Source organism: Callospermophilus lateralis, chromosome 13 (genome assembly GCF_048772815.1).
Source record: "Callospermophilus lateralis isolate mCalLat2 chromosome 13, mCalLat2.hap1, whole genome shotgun sequence".
Classification (NCBI taxonomy): domain Eukaryota; kingdom Metazoa; phylum Chordata; class Mammalia; order Rodentia; family Sciuridae; genus Callospermophilus; species Callospermophilus lateralis.
This window is the reverse complement of record NC_135317.1, coordinates 84,372,499-84,388,606: the sequence shown is the minus strand read 5'-3', so window position 1 is coordinate 84,388,606 and position 16,108 is coordinate 84,372,499. Positions and strand designations below refer to the sequence as shown.

General features: G+C 33.3%; 1 protein-coding gene across 2 annotated transcripts in view; it reads left to right on the top strand.

Annotated features, from left to right (window-relative positions):
• LOC143412221 (complement factor H-like) overlaps positions 1–16,108 on the top strand; it is an 80,750-nt gene that overhangs the window by 19,749 nt on the left and 44,893 nt on the right. For both annotated transcript variants that reach the window (XM_077110706.1, XM_077110705.1), the window contains exons 4-7: positions 2,130–2,206; positions 3,565–3,756; positions 6,460–6,630; positions 10,741–10,914. In XM_077110706.1, the coding sequence (XP_076966821.1) occupies positions 2,130–2,206; positions 3,565–3,756; positions 6,460–6,630; positions 10,741–10,914 (614 nt within the window). The remainder of the gene's footprint in view (positions 1–2,129; positions 2,207–3,564; positions 3,757–6,459; positions 6,631–10,740; positions 10,915–16,108) is intronic.

Sequence of the window (16,108 nt, the reverse complement as noted above, 5' to 3'; positions counted from 1 at the left end):
TGCCTTCTAACCCACCAGTTAGGTTTCCTGACTGATCTCATCACAGTACCTCCTTAGTATTTGTTCTTATCTATTGTTCCTCTCTAGGACAAAACTTATTTTGCAGAAAATTTTGTACATTAGAAAGCCATGATCAGATCACTGTAATCTTATACTGAACAAGAAGTATCAAGAGATTATAAATTGAATCATTAATCTCCCCTTATACATTTCTCGATTTGGAGCAAAAAAAATGTAATAGTTTAAAGGTCAGACTTCAAACTAAATCCACATTTCAAATCTTCAACTATCAGTATCTGTGTGTATAAATAGGTCTTCACTTGTATTTTGCTCTCTTTTTAAAGTGAACACATATGTGCATCATGGGATTAGTGAGAGAAAGAAATAAGACTCATACTTGAAGCTCTTAAAAGAGATCCTGGAATATTTCAAATGCCCAATAAGTATCTGTTCTTAATAGTTTTGTCTCTTCAGAGGAAGTTTTTGAAATACATTTTCAGTCCAACTCTCAATCATTACTACTGTTGACTTCATATGTAACCAAGTAGGTTAAGCCAATCTGGGCCTGAACTTTTCGATTTGCTCTACCTCTGAAATATCACTTTATTTCTGGAAAAGTCTTCCTTTTAGGTTCCAACAATGACTTGGAAAGGAATCAAAATCCATAAATTTCTTTTACTTGATTTCCTCAATTGTAACAATTCATATTTACAACTTGTTGAAGAAATTAACTACAGACTTGCCTCTGATTCTGGCTCTCTTTACCTCACTCTGTCAACTAGGGGTAACTCTGCTATAGCCTCACTGTGAGAGTTCCTGCTCTTCTCTTAGTCTCCAACAGAATTTTGTCAGTGAAATCACTGATATCTATCAGTGAAATTAAGTGTTCAGATCATCCAGCAAACGGAAGTAATTTATGTTATTTAAAAATTTTTTTAATTTAAAATAAATTTAATTCTTAAATTTATTTTCAAGGGGGGATATAAAGCTTTTGACCCAGTTGTAGATGGTGAAGTAGAGTTTTAAATTTTTTTTTTTGTATTTGCAAGTGGACAGCATGCCTTTATTTTACTTGTTTATTTTTATGTGGTGCTGAGGATTGAACCCAGTGCCTCACATGTGCAAGACAAGCACTTTGCCACTGAGCTACAGCCCCAGCCCAGTGAAGTAGATTTTTTTTAACCCCTTGGTTTCTGTCAGTCAACTAACCCTTTTTGATTTTTTGTCTGTAGTTATTTCCCTTGGTTAATACTAACCATTTAATTGGATATTCAATGCAGATACCTAGTTTTATAATTCTACAGGAAGGCAGTTTTGAAAAACTTAAAAAAAAAAATTTTATTATTATTCTGATTGTCTGGGTTTGAGTATTGTGAGCTACTGTTTTTTGCCAATCACTGTCAAATAGGCAACTTTGCTCTTTTTGCTCCCCTCCTCCCTCCAAATATTTGGGCCATGGGAGGCTTTTGCAGAATGTTGCAGAATATCTGAAACATCTTTGGGAAACAAATGGATCTCTGGTGCAGGTGGAAAAAAATAACCGGAAAATCTGCTTTCTCTGTTAAGAGGGTACATTCTAGCTAGTAGAGAAGTTACAGGATTATCTTAGTAGTCAATTATTTTGTTTCCTTTACATGATACATAGAATAAATGCTTGGCTCTGTGACTAAAACTTGGTTTATGAAAATGTTTTCTTTCCTTACAGAATTAGTAACAAATAAAAACATTTTCCTTTTTTTGAGGAAGAACATTTATTTTACTTGTATAATGAGCAGAACAATCCTTATTTACAAATGAAGAAAACAATGGCCCATGAAAATTATTTAGTGAGTCTGCAGTTCTTTCAAAGAAAAACAGAGAGGGGGAGAGAAAAATATTTAAGGCAGGAAGGAAGGAATGAAAGATCAAATAATGGTAGGAAGGGAGAAAGAATAGTAGGGAAGGTAAAACAAAGGAAGAGAAAAAGAAGGAAGGAAATGTATTAGTTGCTAATTTTCCATAAAAAGGAGTTTTTGAGAGACATTCAGAATAGGATTAAGCTAAAAACTGCATGCAAATATGTAATCTCTTGCCAGTCTGTTTTTTTTGTTGTTGTTGTTTTTTTTTTTTTTTTTTTTTTTTGCTTTTAGGTATAGATTGTTAGGCGAGAATAATTTCCGTCAATGTGATGCAGAAGGATGGACAAATGATATTCCTATATGTGAAGGTAATATAAAATTCATTTATAATCTGTCAAAATAGCTAAACTATTTAAGCTTTTTCAAAATGTTTGACATCAAAACATCCTTAAGTTTATAATTAAATATTTTTTATTTAAATTATTTTTTTGGTTTATAATACAGTGCAGTTACTTCCCTTGCTGAATACCAACCACTTAACTGGATATCCAATGTGGATATCTAGTTTGTTATCCTACAGGTAGGTGGCTTTAAGAAATATTTGAAAAATCTGAAAGTTTTTCTTTCTGCATTCTTGCTTGTCCAGTGCAGCAATGTATCTAGTCATTCAGTTTTATTTTTTATGTGTAAATTTATTTTTGGTACCAGGGAATGAACTCAGGAGTGCTCAATCACTGAGCCACATTTCCAGTCTTTTTTGGATTTTATTAAAAGACAGGGTCTTGCAAAATTGCTTAGGGCCTCACTAAGTTTCTGAGGTTGGCTTTGAATTTGTGATCCTCCTGACTCAGCCTCTCAAGTCACTGGGATTATAGATGTGTACCAAACACGCCTGACAAGCCATTTTATTACTACATATTTTGTGTTTCGATATATCAGATATCGGAGTTGAGGTTATAGCTCAGTGGTAGTGTGTTTATTAAGCATGCATGAGGACCTGGGTTTTATTTCCACTACCTCAAAAATAAATAAATAGATAAATGAGAAAGAGAGAGAATAAATAAACAAATAAATCAAAATCCCTTAGAATTCTTGTTAAAACTGAGGTTTGGGTTACTGAAAAAAGGCCTATGAATCAGTATCTTTGGGATGAGAGAGAAGCACTCTAGAATTTTCATTATAAAAAGAATCTTGGGTCCTTCTTCAGTAAAAATGTTTGACTTCCATAACCTTGGAAATTTGAAAATATTAAGTAAAATCAAAATAAGTACTCAAGTTATTTTGAACACTGAGGTAGAAAAGGAAGGAAATTTAAGAACATTTTTTCTATTGAAATAAATATTATGTTTACTTTTTATCTTTTAGAATGCTGGTTTATATTATTTCAGGGCATAAATGGAAATTTTGTATTTAGTCATTCTAAACTTATATTTCTTAATAATTTGAGCTACTTGTTACCATAAAAATGCAAACTACCATTCAATGTAGTAATTGTTTGTTCTCTTCCACAGAAAAGAATCAGAGATAAACAGTAATTTTAATGTTACCTAGCTTTTATCTTTTGCAAACAGGTGTATCAAATGCTTCTAAAAATATCTAAGTAATTTTCTCTATTTTATCTTTCTGATGATTTTACACACACACGCACAGACACACATGCACACACACAATTTCATTATAAAGTTTTCAAATTCTACTAGAAAAAAATTATTTTTGTTTTTTTCAGTTGTTAAGTGTTTGCCAGTGACAGAACCAGAGAATGGGAGAATTATCAGTAGTGCGACAGAACCAGATGAGGAATATTATTTTGGACAAGCAGTGCAGTTTGAGTGTAATTCAGGCTTCAAACTTGAAGGACAGAAAGAAATATATTGTTCAGAAGATGGTCATTGGAGTAATGAAAAACCAAGATGTATGGGTAAGATGTATTTAACTGCTTGCTTGATTGTTCTTAGTTTTTCTTATGAAAATATATATTTGAAAACATTGTACATAACAATGAATATAAATAATTCTTAAAAAGCTAATGTTTATTAAGCATGTACAATATCCCTGTAGTTGATCTTAGTTTTCTATATAAGTCATCTTATTTTCTACCTACAAAACAGTTTTATGATTTATGTACTAGTATCATCTCTATAATTGAAGAAATTTTGGTGCAAAATTGTTTTAGTCAGCTTCTTGGTTGCTTGATCAAAAAAACTAACAAGAACAATTTGAGGAGGAAAAGTTTTTTGAGGTCTCTCAATTTCAGAGGTCTCAGTCCATGGATAGCCAGCTTCATTCCCTGGGGCTCAAGGGACATGATGGTGAAATAAGGAAGCAATGGAAAGTGGCTCAGGACATGATGATCAGGAATGAGAAAGAGAGAGAGAGGGAGAGAGAGAGAGAGAGAGAGAGAGAGAGAGAGAGAGAGAGAGAGAGAGAGAGAAAGAGAGAGAGATACTCTCCTCACAACATACAAAATGCATACCCCAAAGGTACACTTTCAATGACCCACCTCTTCCAGCCACACACTACCTACTTTCAGTTACCACTCAGTCATTTCTATCAGAGGATTAATGCACTGATAGGGTTAAGGCTCTCATAACCCAATCATTTCATCTCTAAATCTTCTTGCATTGTCTCACACATGAGCTTTTGGGTGTTACTTCACATGTAAACCACAACAAAAATCAAATCATGCAGAGAGATTACCATAGCATAGAGAGTCTAGATTTAAACCTAGGTTATTAGGTTATTGTCTGACATCAACATCCATGCTCTAACTATAAACATATTGTTGTTGGCTCTTTTTTCAGGGTGGTGTGTACCAGGGATTGAACTCAGGGGCACTCAATCATTGAGCCATATCACTCGCCCTTTTTTGTATTTATTTAGAGACAGGGTCTCATTGAGTTGCTTAGTGTCTTGCTGTTCCTGAAGCTGGCTTTGAACTTGAAATTCTGCCTCAGCCTATGCTGCTGGGATTACAGCGTGTAACACCACTCCTGGCTGTAGTTGGCTCTTACAGGTTGAAAGAGAATGCTCACCCTTTCTGTGCTGATCTCCAGAAAAGTCTATTTTTAATTCTGGATGCCAAACATTTATTATTTGTTTCCACTGATGCATCATGATAGCATTATATTTTTGAATAACTCATCTTTGATAACTTATTTCTAGGAAATTATGCTGAAAGTTAAGTATAAACTGCTGAACATAGTTGAATCCACAAAATAAATGATTTTCTTTTAGAAAAATTTCTAAGTCAATTTTACATGATTTCTTCAATTTATTTTGTCACGATATAGCTAGTTTGTATATCTTGATTCATCAATGATTTTGGCTTTTAAGTTAAGCATTATGGCCAATTAGTTTAATAGTAGCATACTTCATTTAACCTATTCTTTTTGGGAAGAAGTTTCTGCCATATTTATTTATTATCTAAAACCTCTAATTTATTCACATTTTTTATCTAGTCTACCTTACATTAAGTAAGTAAGTAAATAAAAAAATTCTTAAGTATTCGAACAGAAATAGTTCTCTGTGATAATAATATTAAGTTAAATACTTTAGAGGTTCAAATATGGGATTTCTATGATCACAGCTAGATGTCATGACTAGCAGAACCTTCCTGGAATTGCAGATGCTTAAGGAAAGTCTTACAGGAAGAGAGGGCTGTTTTTAGGTGACCACGAAGAAGGCAAAAGCATGCCAGTCCCAGGAAGGTCAGAAGAGGAACATAGAAAGGCAGTGAGGTTTTAATAAGTGTGAACTCCTATTGTTCCTTGTCCACTGTCCACAGGGGCCTCGAATAGGAAGGTGGTAAGTCAGTGATGAACTGAAGATAGGCCAGTACAAGGTACTGAGAAGCTAATGCACCATTCTTAAGAACTTAGCTTTAATGCAGACTTATTTTGGAACTGGTGAAGGATTTCAAGTGGAGGAATAAAGTGACCATTTGGAAGTTTTTGTAGTTAAACCCAAGAAAAACAGATTAGGAAGATGGAAGAAGAGGATTTGGGAAAACAGTTATCATTGTCACTATCTCAGAGAAAAGTGTTTGAGAGAAGTGGTGTCAAAGATGATGGGCAGTTTTCTATTGTTATTGTTTGTGTGTTTGTTTTATTGTGATTTTGTTTTTGACAGAAAACCTGTATAGACAGTGAAGACATAAAAGCAGAACTCAGTTACTTTTCAAAGATGTAATGAAAAATGAGTTGAATAAATTTCCTTGAAAAAGATTCTGTTGAATAACTACTCTAATCAATAACGAGAAAATGTTTTATTTTTACAGGTCACTTGGAGAAAATACTTATCACAGTAAATCTATGTTCAATATCACATATACATTTGGTGAATATTACTATCAATTACTGCCAAAGGACTAATTTACCCTTAAACTAAAGTTGAAACAGAATTTTACTCAGAATTTTAGCTTCTGGCAAAAATAAAGAGCAACAGATGATAACTACTGATGTTAAGAATAACAGATAAATCAGACAGTCAAGCCAAAAGAGAACTTTTGTTTGGTTGGCTGATTTACCTAATGGAAACAAAATTTCTATTTTTATATAAACACAACTTGGTTATAGTCTTTTAGTTCGTAATAACATTTTATAATTTAATCCCTTGTATTTAGCAATTTCCTGCACATCGCCAGAAATTAGAAATGGATATTCTATATCTCAGAAGAAAATTTATAAGGAAAATGAAAGATTTCAATATAAATGTAATCAAGGTTTTGAATACAGTGAAAAAGGCAATGCTATATGCACTAGTTCAGGATGGAGTCCAACTCCCTCATGTGAAGGTAAGGTTATTTTTATTTTCTGTCTCTTTTGTTAAGAATTTTATCAGACTGGACATGGTGGTGCACATCTGTAATCCCAGAGCTCAGGTGGCTGAGGCAGCATATCACCAGTTCAAAGCCAGCCTCAGCAACAGTAAGGTGTTAAGCAACTCAGTGAGACCCTGTCTCTAAATAAAATAGAAAAGGGGGATGGAGATGTGGCTCAGTGATCAAGTGCCCTTGAGTTCAGTTCTTGTTACCCAATTCCAAAAGATTTTATCACTTATTTATTTATTATTTATTTTTGTGATAAGTGACATTGGGCCCAGGACCTTTTGTCTGCTAGGCAAGGATTCTACCATTCAATGAGCTACAACCCCAACAATTATTTTAATAAATATAATCATTTTATGTAAGCAATCTATTTTTCTCAAAAACAGAGTATTACATTTGTAAGAATTAAATGTGCAAAGTCCTTTTGATAGTACTTTGTATGATATTCTCTCAAGATAAAAATAAATAGGACCAGAGGCTTAAATACACTATTAAGTAGTTAGTCCCTGGTGATAAAACATTTCAGGAGCAGAGCCAGGACTGTCATAGGCTTTCCAATTTCAATAATCTGCAATTATCAAATACATAAATTGCTCTTCTAAAACCTAGAATTTGGCTCTAAAGAGTAAATTAGGTTAACATCAGATGAGGTAAGTCTCTATTGACAATGGAATTAAAGGGATCCAGAAAGTGGAGATTTTCATGAGCAATGGGTTTAATTTGGAACAACAGTGATGATGGTGCTGAAAAAGAAATCCTAACTTCCAGCTTCTTCATGGAAGGATGTCATGCAGAGAGGCAGAGCGCTTTTCCCCACAAGAAGTATATCTGAATATTGTGTTCTTTTTTTCCTATCTCCTTTTAAAGGGATGTCTTCCAACGATCATGACCTAGAAGAGAGAATATAGATGATTGAAGAGTTTAAGAAATCATAACCATAAAAAGAATAGCAAGAGGACATAGCTATATTGTAGTAATTCCTGTCCTCAGATATTTGCAGGCATTTCTAAAAAGAAATGAGGTAGCTTTTTGATGAGAACTGTTGCAGTGAGGGAAACAAGGGCCATTGATAGGTCCAGTGATTTTCACAGATTTTACCATACTGGGAAGTAAGGAGAGTTAACTCCTAGGAACCCTCGGAACTTTACATCGGTGGTATGTAATTACATGCTTAAATCTTGTTTTAGTTATATTTTATAAAAGTACAGTTAATTTTGAATTGATTTCATAATTAAACATTTTATTTTGCTTCAGTTTACAAACAGTTTCATGGAAAATGTATCTTTCTTCACAATAGAGTGATCTCTATTTTTAGGCATCATTAACAAAATATTTTAGAAAATAATTAATGATTATAAGACAATGATAATTCATGTTAAATCCACGTTAAAAGGGATTTGGCTGATCACAAGGTATTTTATTAAACTTTGGTAACAATAAAGAGAGATTTACCCCAAATTGGATAAGCATGTACATTGTTTCAAATGTGTTTCATTTTATTTAAATATACTTTACATTGACTAGATGTAGAAGAGTTTCTTATTAATAAAAGGACTCTACCTTCTGTACCTCAGCTAATAAATTACAAATACTTCTCTTTGTTTTCCTGGCACAATGCAAGAATTGACCTGTTGACATATGATGAACTCCTGACCCAGAAATCTTAATTTCTCTAAAATTGTGTAACTCAAAGCTCAGAAATTGAGTAATAAAGCAAAATTTAAAATGGTTGAGGAGAAAATAATTGAATTGCTTTCCATCTCTTCCACGGCATATAGATGCCAAGGGTTTTGACAGAGTTGTCAAAACTTTGGTTCTCTCTGTCCAATAGAGGACAGCCTACAATAAGTCATTTACAGGAATAATTAAACATGCCAAAATGAAGTGATTAAAAGTCACTTTTGATCCAATTCCATCTGTTTTCCTCATAAACTTTTAAACATTGATTTACAACATATGGTGCTAATCATGCATTATTATTCTTACTTCAAATGTATCTGGTAGTGAGAAGAAGGGACCACATACATTTGGATAGTCTTGAATATTATTATTTTAGATAGCAATAGATAGTAAGGCAATTTTTAAATTGTTTATTTTAAGAAAGATTTCAAAAGGCAAGAATTAAGTTTCATCAATGAATTCATGTCTACAGTTTGAGATTAATCTTCAGAAGTGTTTCCATTCTCGAATGTTTTAACAAAATTACCGGATACACTTTAATCATTCTCTTAAACTTTTGTTTTTTGTAACTTGTAACTTTTCGATTAAAAAAATTGGTCTTAAATTTAGTTATACCATGAACTAAAACCTAAGTAAAGAAATGTAAACTAAAGTTCAAAGACTTATTATTTGTTGATAAAAGAGCAATTGGGTTAGGTGGCTTGAAGAGAGTGTAGTAACAATTAGTAACTTATATTGGAAAATGAAATAAGAGATAAATTATGAGCATATAAAGGATTATAAGTAATGATGAATATCCACCATATGTTTTTAGGCCAAACTACAATATGGCATCAATACAGACATTTATATAACTTTTCTACCATACTTAAAATGTATAGCACTTTATAAAAAAAAGAATATTGTAAATTGATCCATTATTGGGATACAGAAGAATTGATGGAAGGAACAAGAAAGAGCTTTATATGTGAGAAGAGACTAGATCAAAGGAAGGCAAACTTGCTCACAGGTCAAATCAAGCTTGCTTCCCTTTTTAAAGAAAGCTGTATTGGAACACAACAACGTCCATTTATTTACGAATTGGGTATGGTTACTTTTATTTATGTTGCCAGACCTAAGTAGTTGCAAAAGAGTCCCCTTACAAAAAAGGTTTTCCAAAAAAATAGACTGCAGTATATCAATATCTTAACAAACTACACTTTGTTTCTGGTTTGTGCTCACTTCTAATACAGTTCAGAAGGGTCTCTGCACAGTATTTCACTGAAAAATCATTGCAAACGTTATGCCTTTTTTTTTTTTTTTGCCAAAAAGTGAAGTGCAACTAAATGTTTCACAAATGAAACATTTTTTTTTTTTAAATTGTGCAGGTAATACTTGAAAATTTTCATTACTAAATTGTCTTGGTGCAAGATTAGAACACATGGAATACTCATGAACATATGTTAATACAGTGGTATGGTAGGGACTTTCTCAGAACAAAGGAAAGGTAACATGACACCATCAAAATCACCATGCACATTCCACAAGTCTGTTGTAATATTGTTGCAAATCTATAGTATAAAATATAATGCCCAATTAGAATGTATATTACCTTATATGGGAGACAAAGAGCTAGCAAATAAAGAGGAACTAACAAGAGGTATATAAGGCAACACCTCCTGCTTTGGGACCTCAGCCTTTGAATACAAATCCGATCGACCAGTAGCAACACTAATATGCTCTGCTTCCCGCTGAATGCCCTGGTTCCTGGTCTCTCTGTGGAAGAATCCTGTAACAGTGGCAATGATAATGCAGTGAAATATTGTAAACTAGTTCTAAAAATCAGGTGAGAAAGGCATCATCTTTCCAAAGTTCTTCTTCAGTTAATGCAGATGTGGGAATGAGAACATGAAAATTCACACAACGTCTTTTAAAACTCTCTTCTGTTTTATTTTCATTACATTCTTAAGTCATATGGCCACATTTAATTCAAAGAATGGATGTAATTTCCTACCAGTTGTGTGGAAAGAAGAGTCTATGTATATTTTTGTATACAATCCTTATGAGAGCAAAAGTGCCCAAAGACATAGAAGAAAGTGGAAGAAATATTTGAAGTTATACATAATCATGATGAAGACATTGCCAGACATGGAGTATCATGAAGTATGTGATAGCTTTGGGCAAAGAGGGATTTAGAGTTCAGGGGACACAAATATATTGGTGAAAACCACAGTAAGTTAAACAGGAGTGATATATGAGGATATATATAGAGAGAGATATGTGAGGATATATTTATTTTAATGTCATCTTGTGCTCCTCTAGGGACAAATAAATATTACCTATAGTCTTACTTTCTTAAACTTAATTTTAATGGATACTGATTTTCACACAATTCACATATCCTATTTTTTTTCCCAGAAGTAACATGTAATCCTCCTTATATTCCAAATGGTGTTTACTCACCTCAAAGGATTAAGCACAGAACTGAAGATGAAATCAGATATGAATGTAAAAGTGGTTTTTATCCTGCAACCAGGGGAAATACTGCAAAATGTACAAGTAGTGGCTGGATACCTCCTCCAAGATGTAGCTGTAAGTTTCATTTATATCTTGAGCTACTTTGGAATTCTGAATTGATTTTTCTACTAAACACTCACACACACACACACACACACACACACACACAGTGACAAGACCAAATAGTTGTCTATGTTTATGTATGTAATATGTACATAGAGCATTCTTTACTTTTCTTAGGATGAAAATCACGTCTTAGTAAACTAAAAAACAGTTTCTTGCAATTCAAAAAATGTATGTATGTATATATATATATATATATATATATATATATATATATATATATATATATAAATGTATTCCTCTAATTAATAAAATTCTTCCAATATGTGAATAAAACATTGGGTAAAAAATACTACCTTCTAACAGGTAATATCTTAATATGTTAGTTATTTGTTTCATTAAAACAAATATCCCCCCAAACATATTTGTTTAATACCAAACATTTGCTGTCTCACAGTGTCTGTGGGTGAGGAATTTGGGAATGACTTCCCTGGGTAGTTCTGAGTCAGCTTCTTCTTGTGGTGCAGTCAGTACATGGGAGTAATAAGACTGTTCTGCAGGATCAGCTTCCCACATGGTTCACTCACAGATTTTGTCAGGAGGCCTCAGCTCCTGACCACAGGGGCCTCGCCTTAGGTTACCTGAATGACAGCTAACTTTCTCCAGAGCTACTGATCTGAGTGAGTGGAGGCCCAAATACCACTTAGGATCTACTCACACACTCTTGCTGCCACCACATCTATTCTTCAGAAATGAGACACTAAGTCCAACATGCCCCCCAAAAGAGAAAAATAAAGCTCCCCTATTGTGATGGAGGAGTGCTGAAGGACTTATGTAGTTTCCTACAAATCTTACATGTGGCAAAATTCCATTCTGGTCAAGACTATTTTATTTATGGAATGCTTTCTTGGCCCTCTTCAAGTTTTAGTGTGTCTCCACAGCCATATTCCTTTTCTTTCTGTCTAGCAGTACATTTTAAAGGTGTATCACACTTAAACAAAAATGTGATGATACGAATGATTGGTCAATGAGATCAATGTTAGTTCTAGGCAAAATTCCAGTCACTAACAGAGAAAGCTTTTATAACTGTGAAACAAATTTCAATGTGCATTAAGAAATATGAGGTCAATGTTTAGTGATTTTATAGTTGACCTTTGACAATATAGATTTTATAGTTGACCTTTGACAATATATTTGATTTGCTCAAATATATCTGAACCTGCCTTTCACAGGTTCTTATGGATAAGACAATGAAATTGACCAGTTAGATGGTTTATCTCTTTGCAATTTCATTAAATAATCTTATCTGATAATCAAGCAAGAGGACTTTCTTCTCAGAACAACTCCATTACTCATTGGTGACATCAAATTATTCAGTGGCTCAGGGAAAATGTAGTATGAATTCACAACTTGAATGACACAAAGGATGATGTTAGTGAATCTACACAAGGACATATCATTCAAAGAAAATCCTACATGTCAAATTGAATCAAATAGGATAAACTTCTGTAATGGTAACTCTAAAATCCTGGGCTTGAGTCAAAGAAATAAGCTTCCCTAGTACAGATGGATTATCAACAGTTATGAAAATTAGTGAGTATTTATTCAATTTTAAGATCAGTTTGACTCAACACTAGGATGGAACAACTATAGCTGGCAATGAGACTATGACTTACATTTGGTGAAAGTTTAAGCAGATGGATTCTCTAAGTAGTAGAATGAGGCTGTTGTGAGAACCACCCATCTCTGCTGATCAGTCCTTAGTGGAATATTATATTTGCTTCAAGGAACACCCTTTTAATGAGGTTTAGATGTGCACACATGAGTGTGAAGAATATAACCAAGTGCCTTTGGCCTATCATAATAATTATACCTGTCAATTGTCTGCTTTTTGTGTATTTTGAAAAGACATCAGAGTGAACCAATTTATTTTATTGATGTTCCATGAAACAGTATAAGGAGGTGAATAAACACATTTTTTCTGCAACTACCAGGTTTCAAATCTCTTATCTACAAATGGGAAATTTAATTGATTAATCTTAAAATCTCACTTCTTGTAACTCAAAAGACTCAAGCATGCCCAAGGCACAGGTCTTATTGATTAATACAGGTTTGGACAGATCATGATGTAATTTCTAAAACCCATGGGTTAATATAAAATATTCACAATCTTTAAAAAACATTACAGGGGAAAAAGTGAATGCTACCTAAAAGGAACAAGACTTAATGCTACAAAGCATTTTAATTACAACACTGGAAGCTTCATAAATGTGAGGAAGTATTTGTCAATGATAAGAGATATGGACTGTAGACCAAGAAAGTATACTTAGAAGAAATCATTTTCTCACTTTTGGTAAAAAAAAAGACATTTAGGTTGAGCAAAAGCAAAATATATATTCCAAAATTCAAATAATATATCCATAATAACACTGAAAATAAATAGTCTCAACTCACTCATTAAAAGATATAGATTAGATGAATGGATCCAAAAGCAAGATCCAACCAAATTCTGTTTGCAAGCGACTCATTTCATAGGTAAAGACACTTGCAGACTGAAGGCAGAAGGATTGAAAAGAATTTTCTTCATGCAAATGAACTCTGAAAACAAGCTGGAGTAGCCATTCTTCATAACTGACAAAGCAGATTTCAAGCAAGAATTAATCAGAAGAGAAAAAGAGAGCCATTACATCTTAGTAAAGGAAACAACCCAACAAGAAGAAATAATAATAGTTAATATATATGCCCCAAATGTCAACATAATACATTAAAAAATATTTCTTAAGGGGCTGTGGCTGTGGCTCAGCAGTAGTGCACTTGCCTGGCATGTGTGAGGTACTGGGTTCGATTCTCAACACCTCATATAAATAAATGAAATAAAGGTCTATCAACAACTAAAAAATAAAAAAAAAATACTTCCTGACATTAAATCCCGGATAGATCCCAATACAGTAATACTGGAAGATTTCAATACATCTTTATCGCTTATAGACAGGTCATCAAAACATAAAATAAATAACGATATATCCAAACTGAATGTATTTAAACTCCATTTATCTTTTTCTCAGCAATTCATGGAACCTTCTCCAAAACAGACCATGTTCCAGGTCAAAATGTAAGTCTAAGCAAATACAAAAAGAAAATTGATATAATCCCATGCATCCTATTAGAACATACTGAAATGAAACTAGAAAGCAAAAGCAAGAAAAATAACAGAAACCACATAAATATGTGGAGTTTAAACAATATCCTTTTAAGAAGGATGGATCAAAGAATAATTGAGGGAAGAAGTAAAAAATATTTAGAAACAAATGAAACCAAAGATATATTAAATCTCTGAGATAGTATGAGAGCAGTACTAAGAGTAAAATTTATTTCATTGAGTATCTACATTAAAAATATATAGAGAGACCAAATAAATAAGCTTATGTTACACTTCAAGGCCTTAATTACAAAATCAGTAGAAGGTCGGAAATAATAAAGATCAGAGCCAAAATTAGAAGAAAACATAGGATCAACATTCCTTCAGATAGGTGCAGGCACTGAATTTCTGAATGAGACAACTAAAGCTCACAAAATAAAACTAAGAATCAGTAAGCAGGATGCCATTAAATTAAAAAAAGATCCTGCCCAGCAAAGAAAATGATGAAGAGAGTTGAAGAGAGAGCCTCTGGAATGGGAGAAAATATTTGTCAGTTACTCCTCTGACAAGGGAATAATATAAGAATATATAAAGAACTAAAAAAACTCAATGCCAAAAGCAAACAAACAAACAAACAAACTCAAACAAGCAAACAAATAGAAACAGGCCAAACAATAAACGGCCAAAAGACCTAAACAGAAACTTCTCAAAAGAAGAAACCCATCATGCTAAGCGAAATAAGCCAATCCCCCCAAACAGGGGCTGAATGTGTTCTCTGATAGTGCATGCTAATCCATAATGGGGTGGCGGATGGGGTGAGTGGAGGAACTTTGGAATGGGCAAAGGGAAGGCGGGGAGGGGATATGGGGGTAGAAAAGGTGGTGGAATGAGACACACATTATTACCCTAGATACATATATGAATGGTGTGACTCTACGTCATGTACAATCAGAGAAATGAAAAATTCTGCTCCATTTATGTACAAGCAATCAAAAAGCTTTCTGCTGTCATGTACAACTGATTACAACTAATAAAAATGAATAACAAAAAAGAAATACAAATGGTTATCAAATATATGGATAAATGTTCAGCAACTCTAGCAATTAGGGAAATGCAAATCAAAACTACATCAAGAGATATGGACTGTAGACTAAGAAAGTACACTTGAAAGGAATCAATAATTATCAATATCATGAATAATAATAAATGCTGGTAAGGATTTGGAGGAAAAGGTGCACTTCTGCATTTTTGATGGGACTTCAAATTAGAACAATCACTCTGGAAACCATGGGGAGATTCCTCAAAAAAAAAAAAAAAAAAAAAAAAAAAAAGAAAGAAAGAAAAGAAAAGAAAAGAAAAACTAGGAATTAAACTGCCATGACTCAGCTATCCGACTCTCAATGTTTTTCCAAAAGGCCTAAAAATGAGCAACCTATTGTGATACAGCCACTTCAGTATTTATACCAGCATAATTCCCAAATTATGGATTCTACCCAGAAGCCCATCAATAGGTATTAGAAATGAATTAGGAAAATGTGGTACATACATACAAAAGAGTTAACTCAGCCATAAGAGTGAAATCATGACATTTGCTGATGAATGGATGGAAATGGAGAAAAATCATGCTAAGTGAAATAAGCCAGACTTAGAAACTCAAAGATTGAAAGTTTGCTCTCATATGAGGAAGTTTTAGTAAATTTAGGGAAAGAAGGCAGTGGGGGTGGGGATCAGATATCATAAAGATATAGGGAAGATCAGTGGTAGTAGCTATTGGAGAATGAGTGGGAAGAAGGAAGAGAAAGAGGAAGATAAATGGCATGAATTTAACCAAATCATGTCATATTCATATATAAACATCCCAAAGGAAATTTCCCTTTTGCATGTGTAGAAGAAAGGAATTTTAATAGAGAAAAGGAGGGAACATCGGGAGAGAAGAAAGGAGGAAAAGTGTGGATGGGGCTTAAAATAAAATTCCTTGCATATTCAATTGTGTCAAAATGAAACCAATATTTATGATGTTCTAATAGAAAAGATGAGCAAAAATTCAAAATGTATATTGCAAATTAA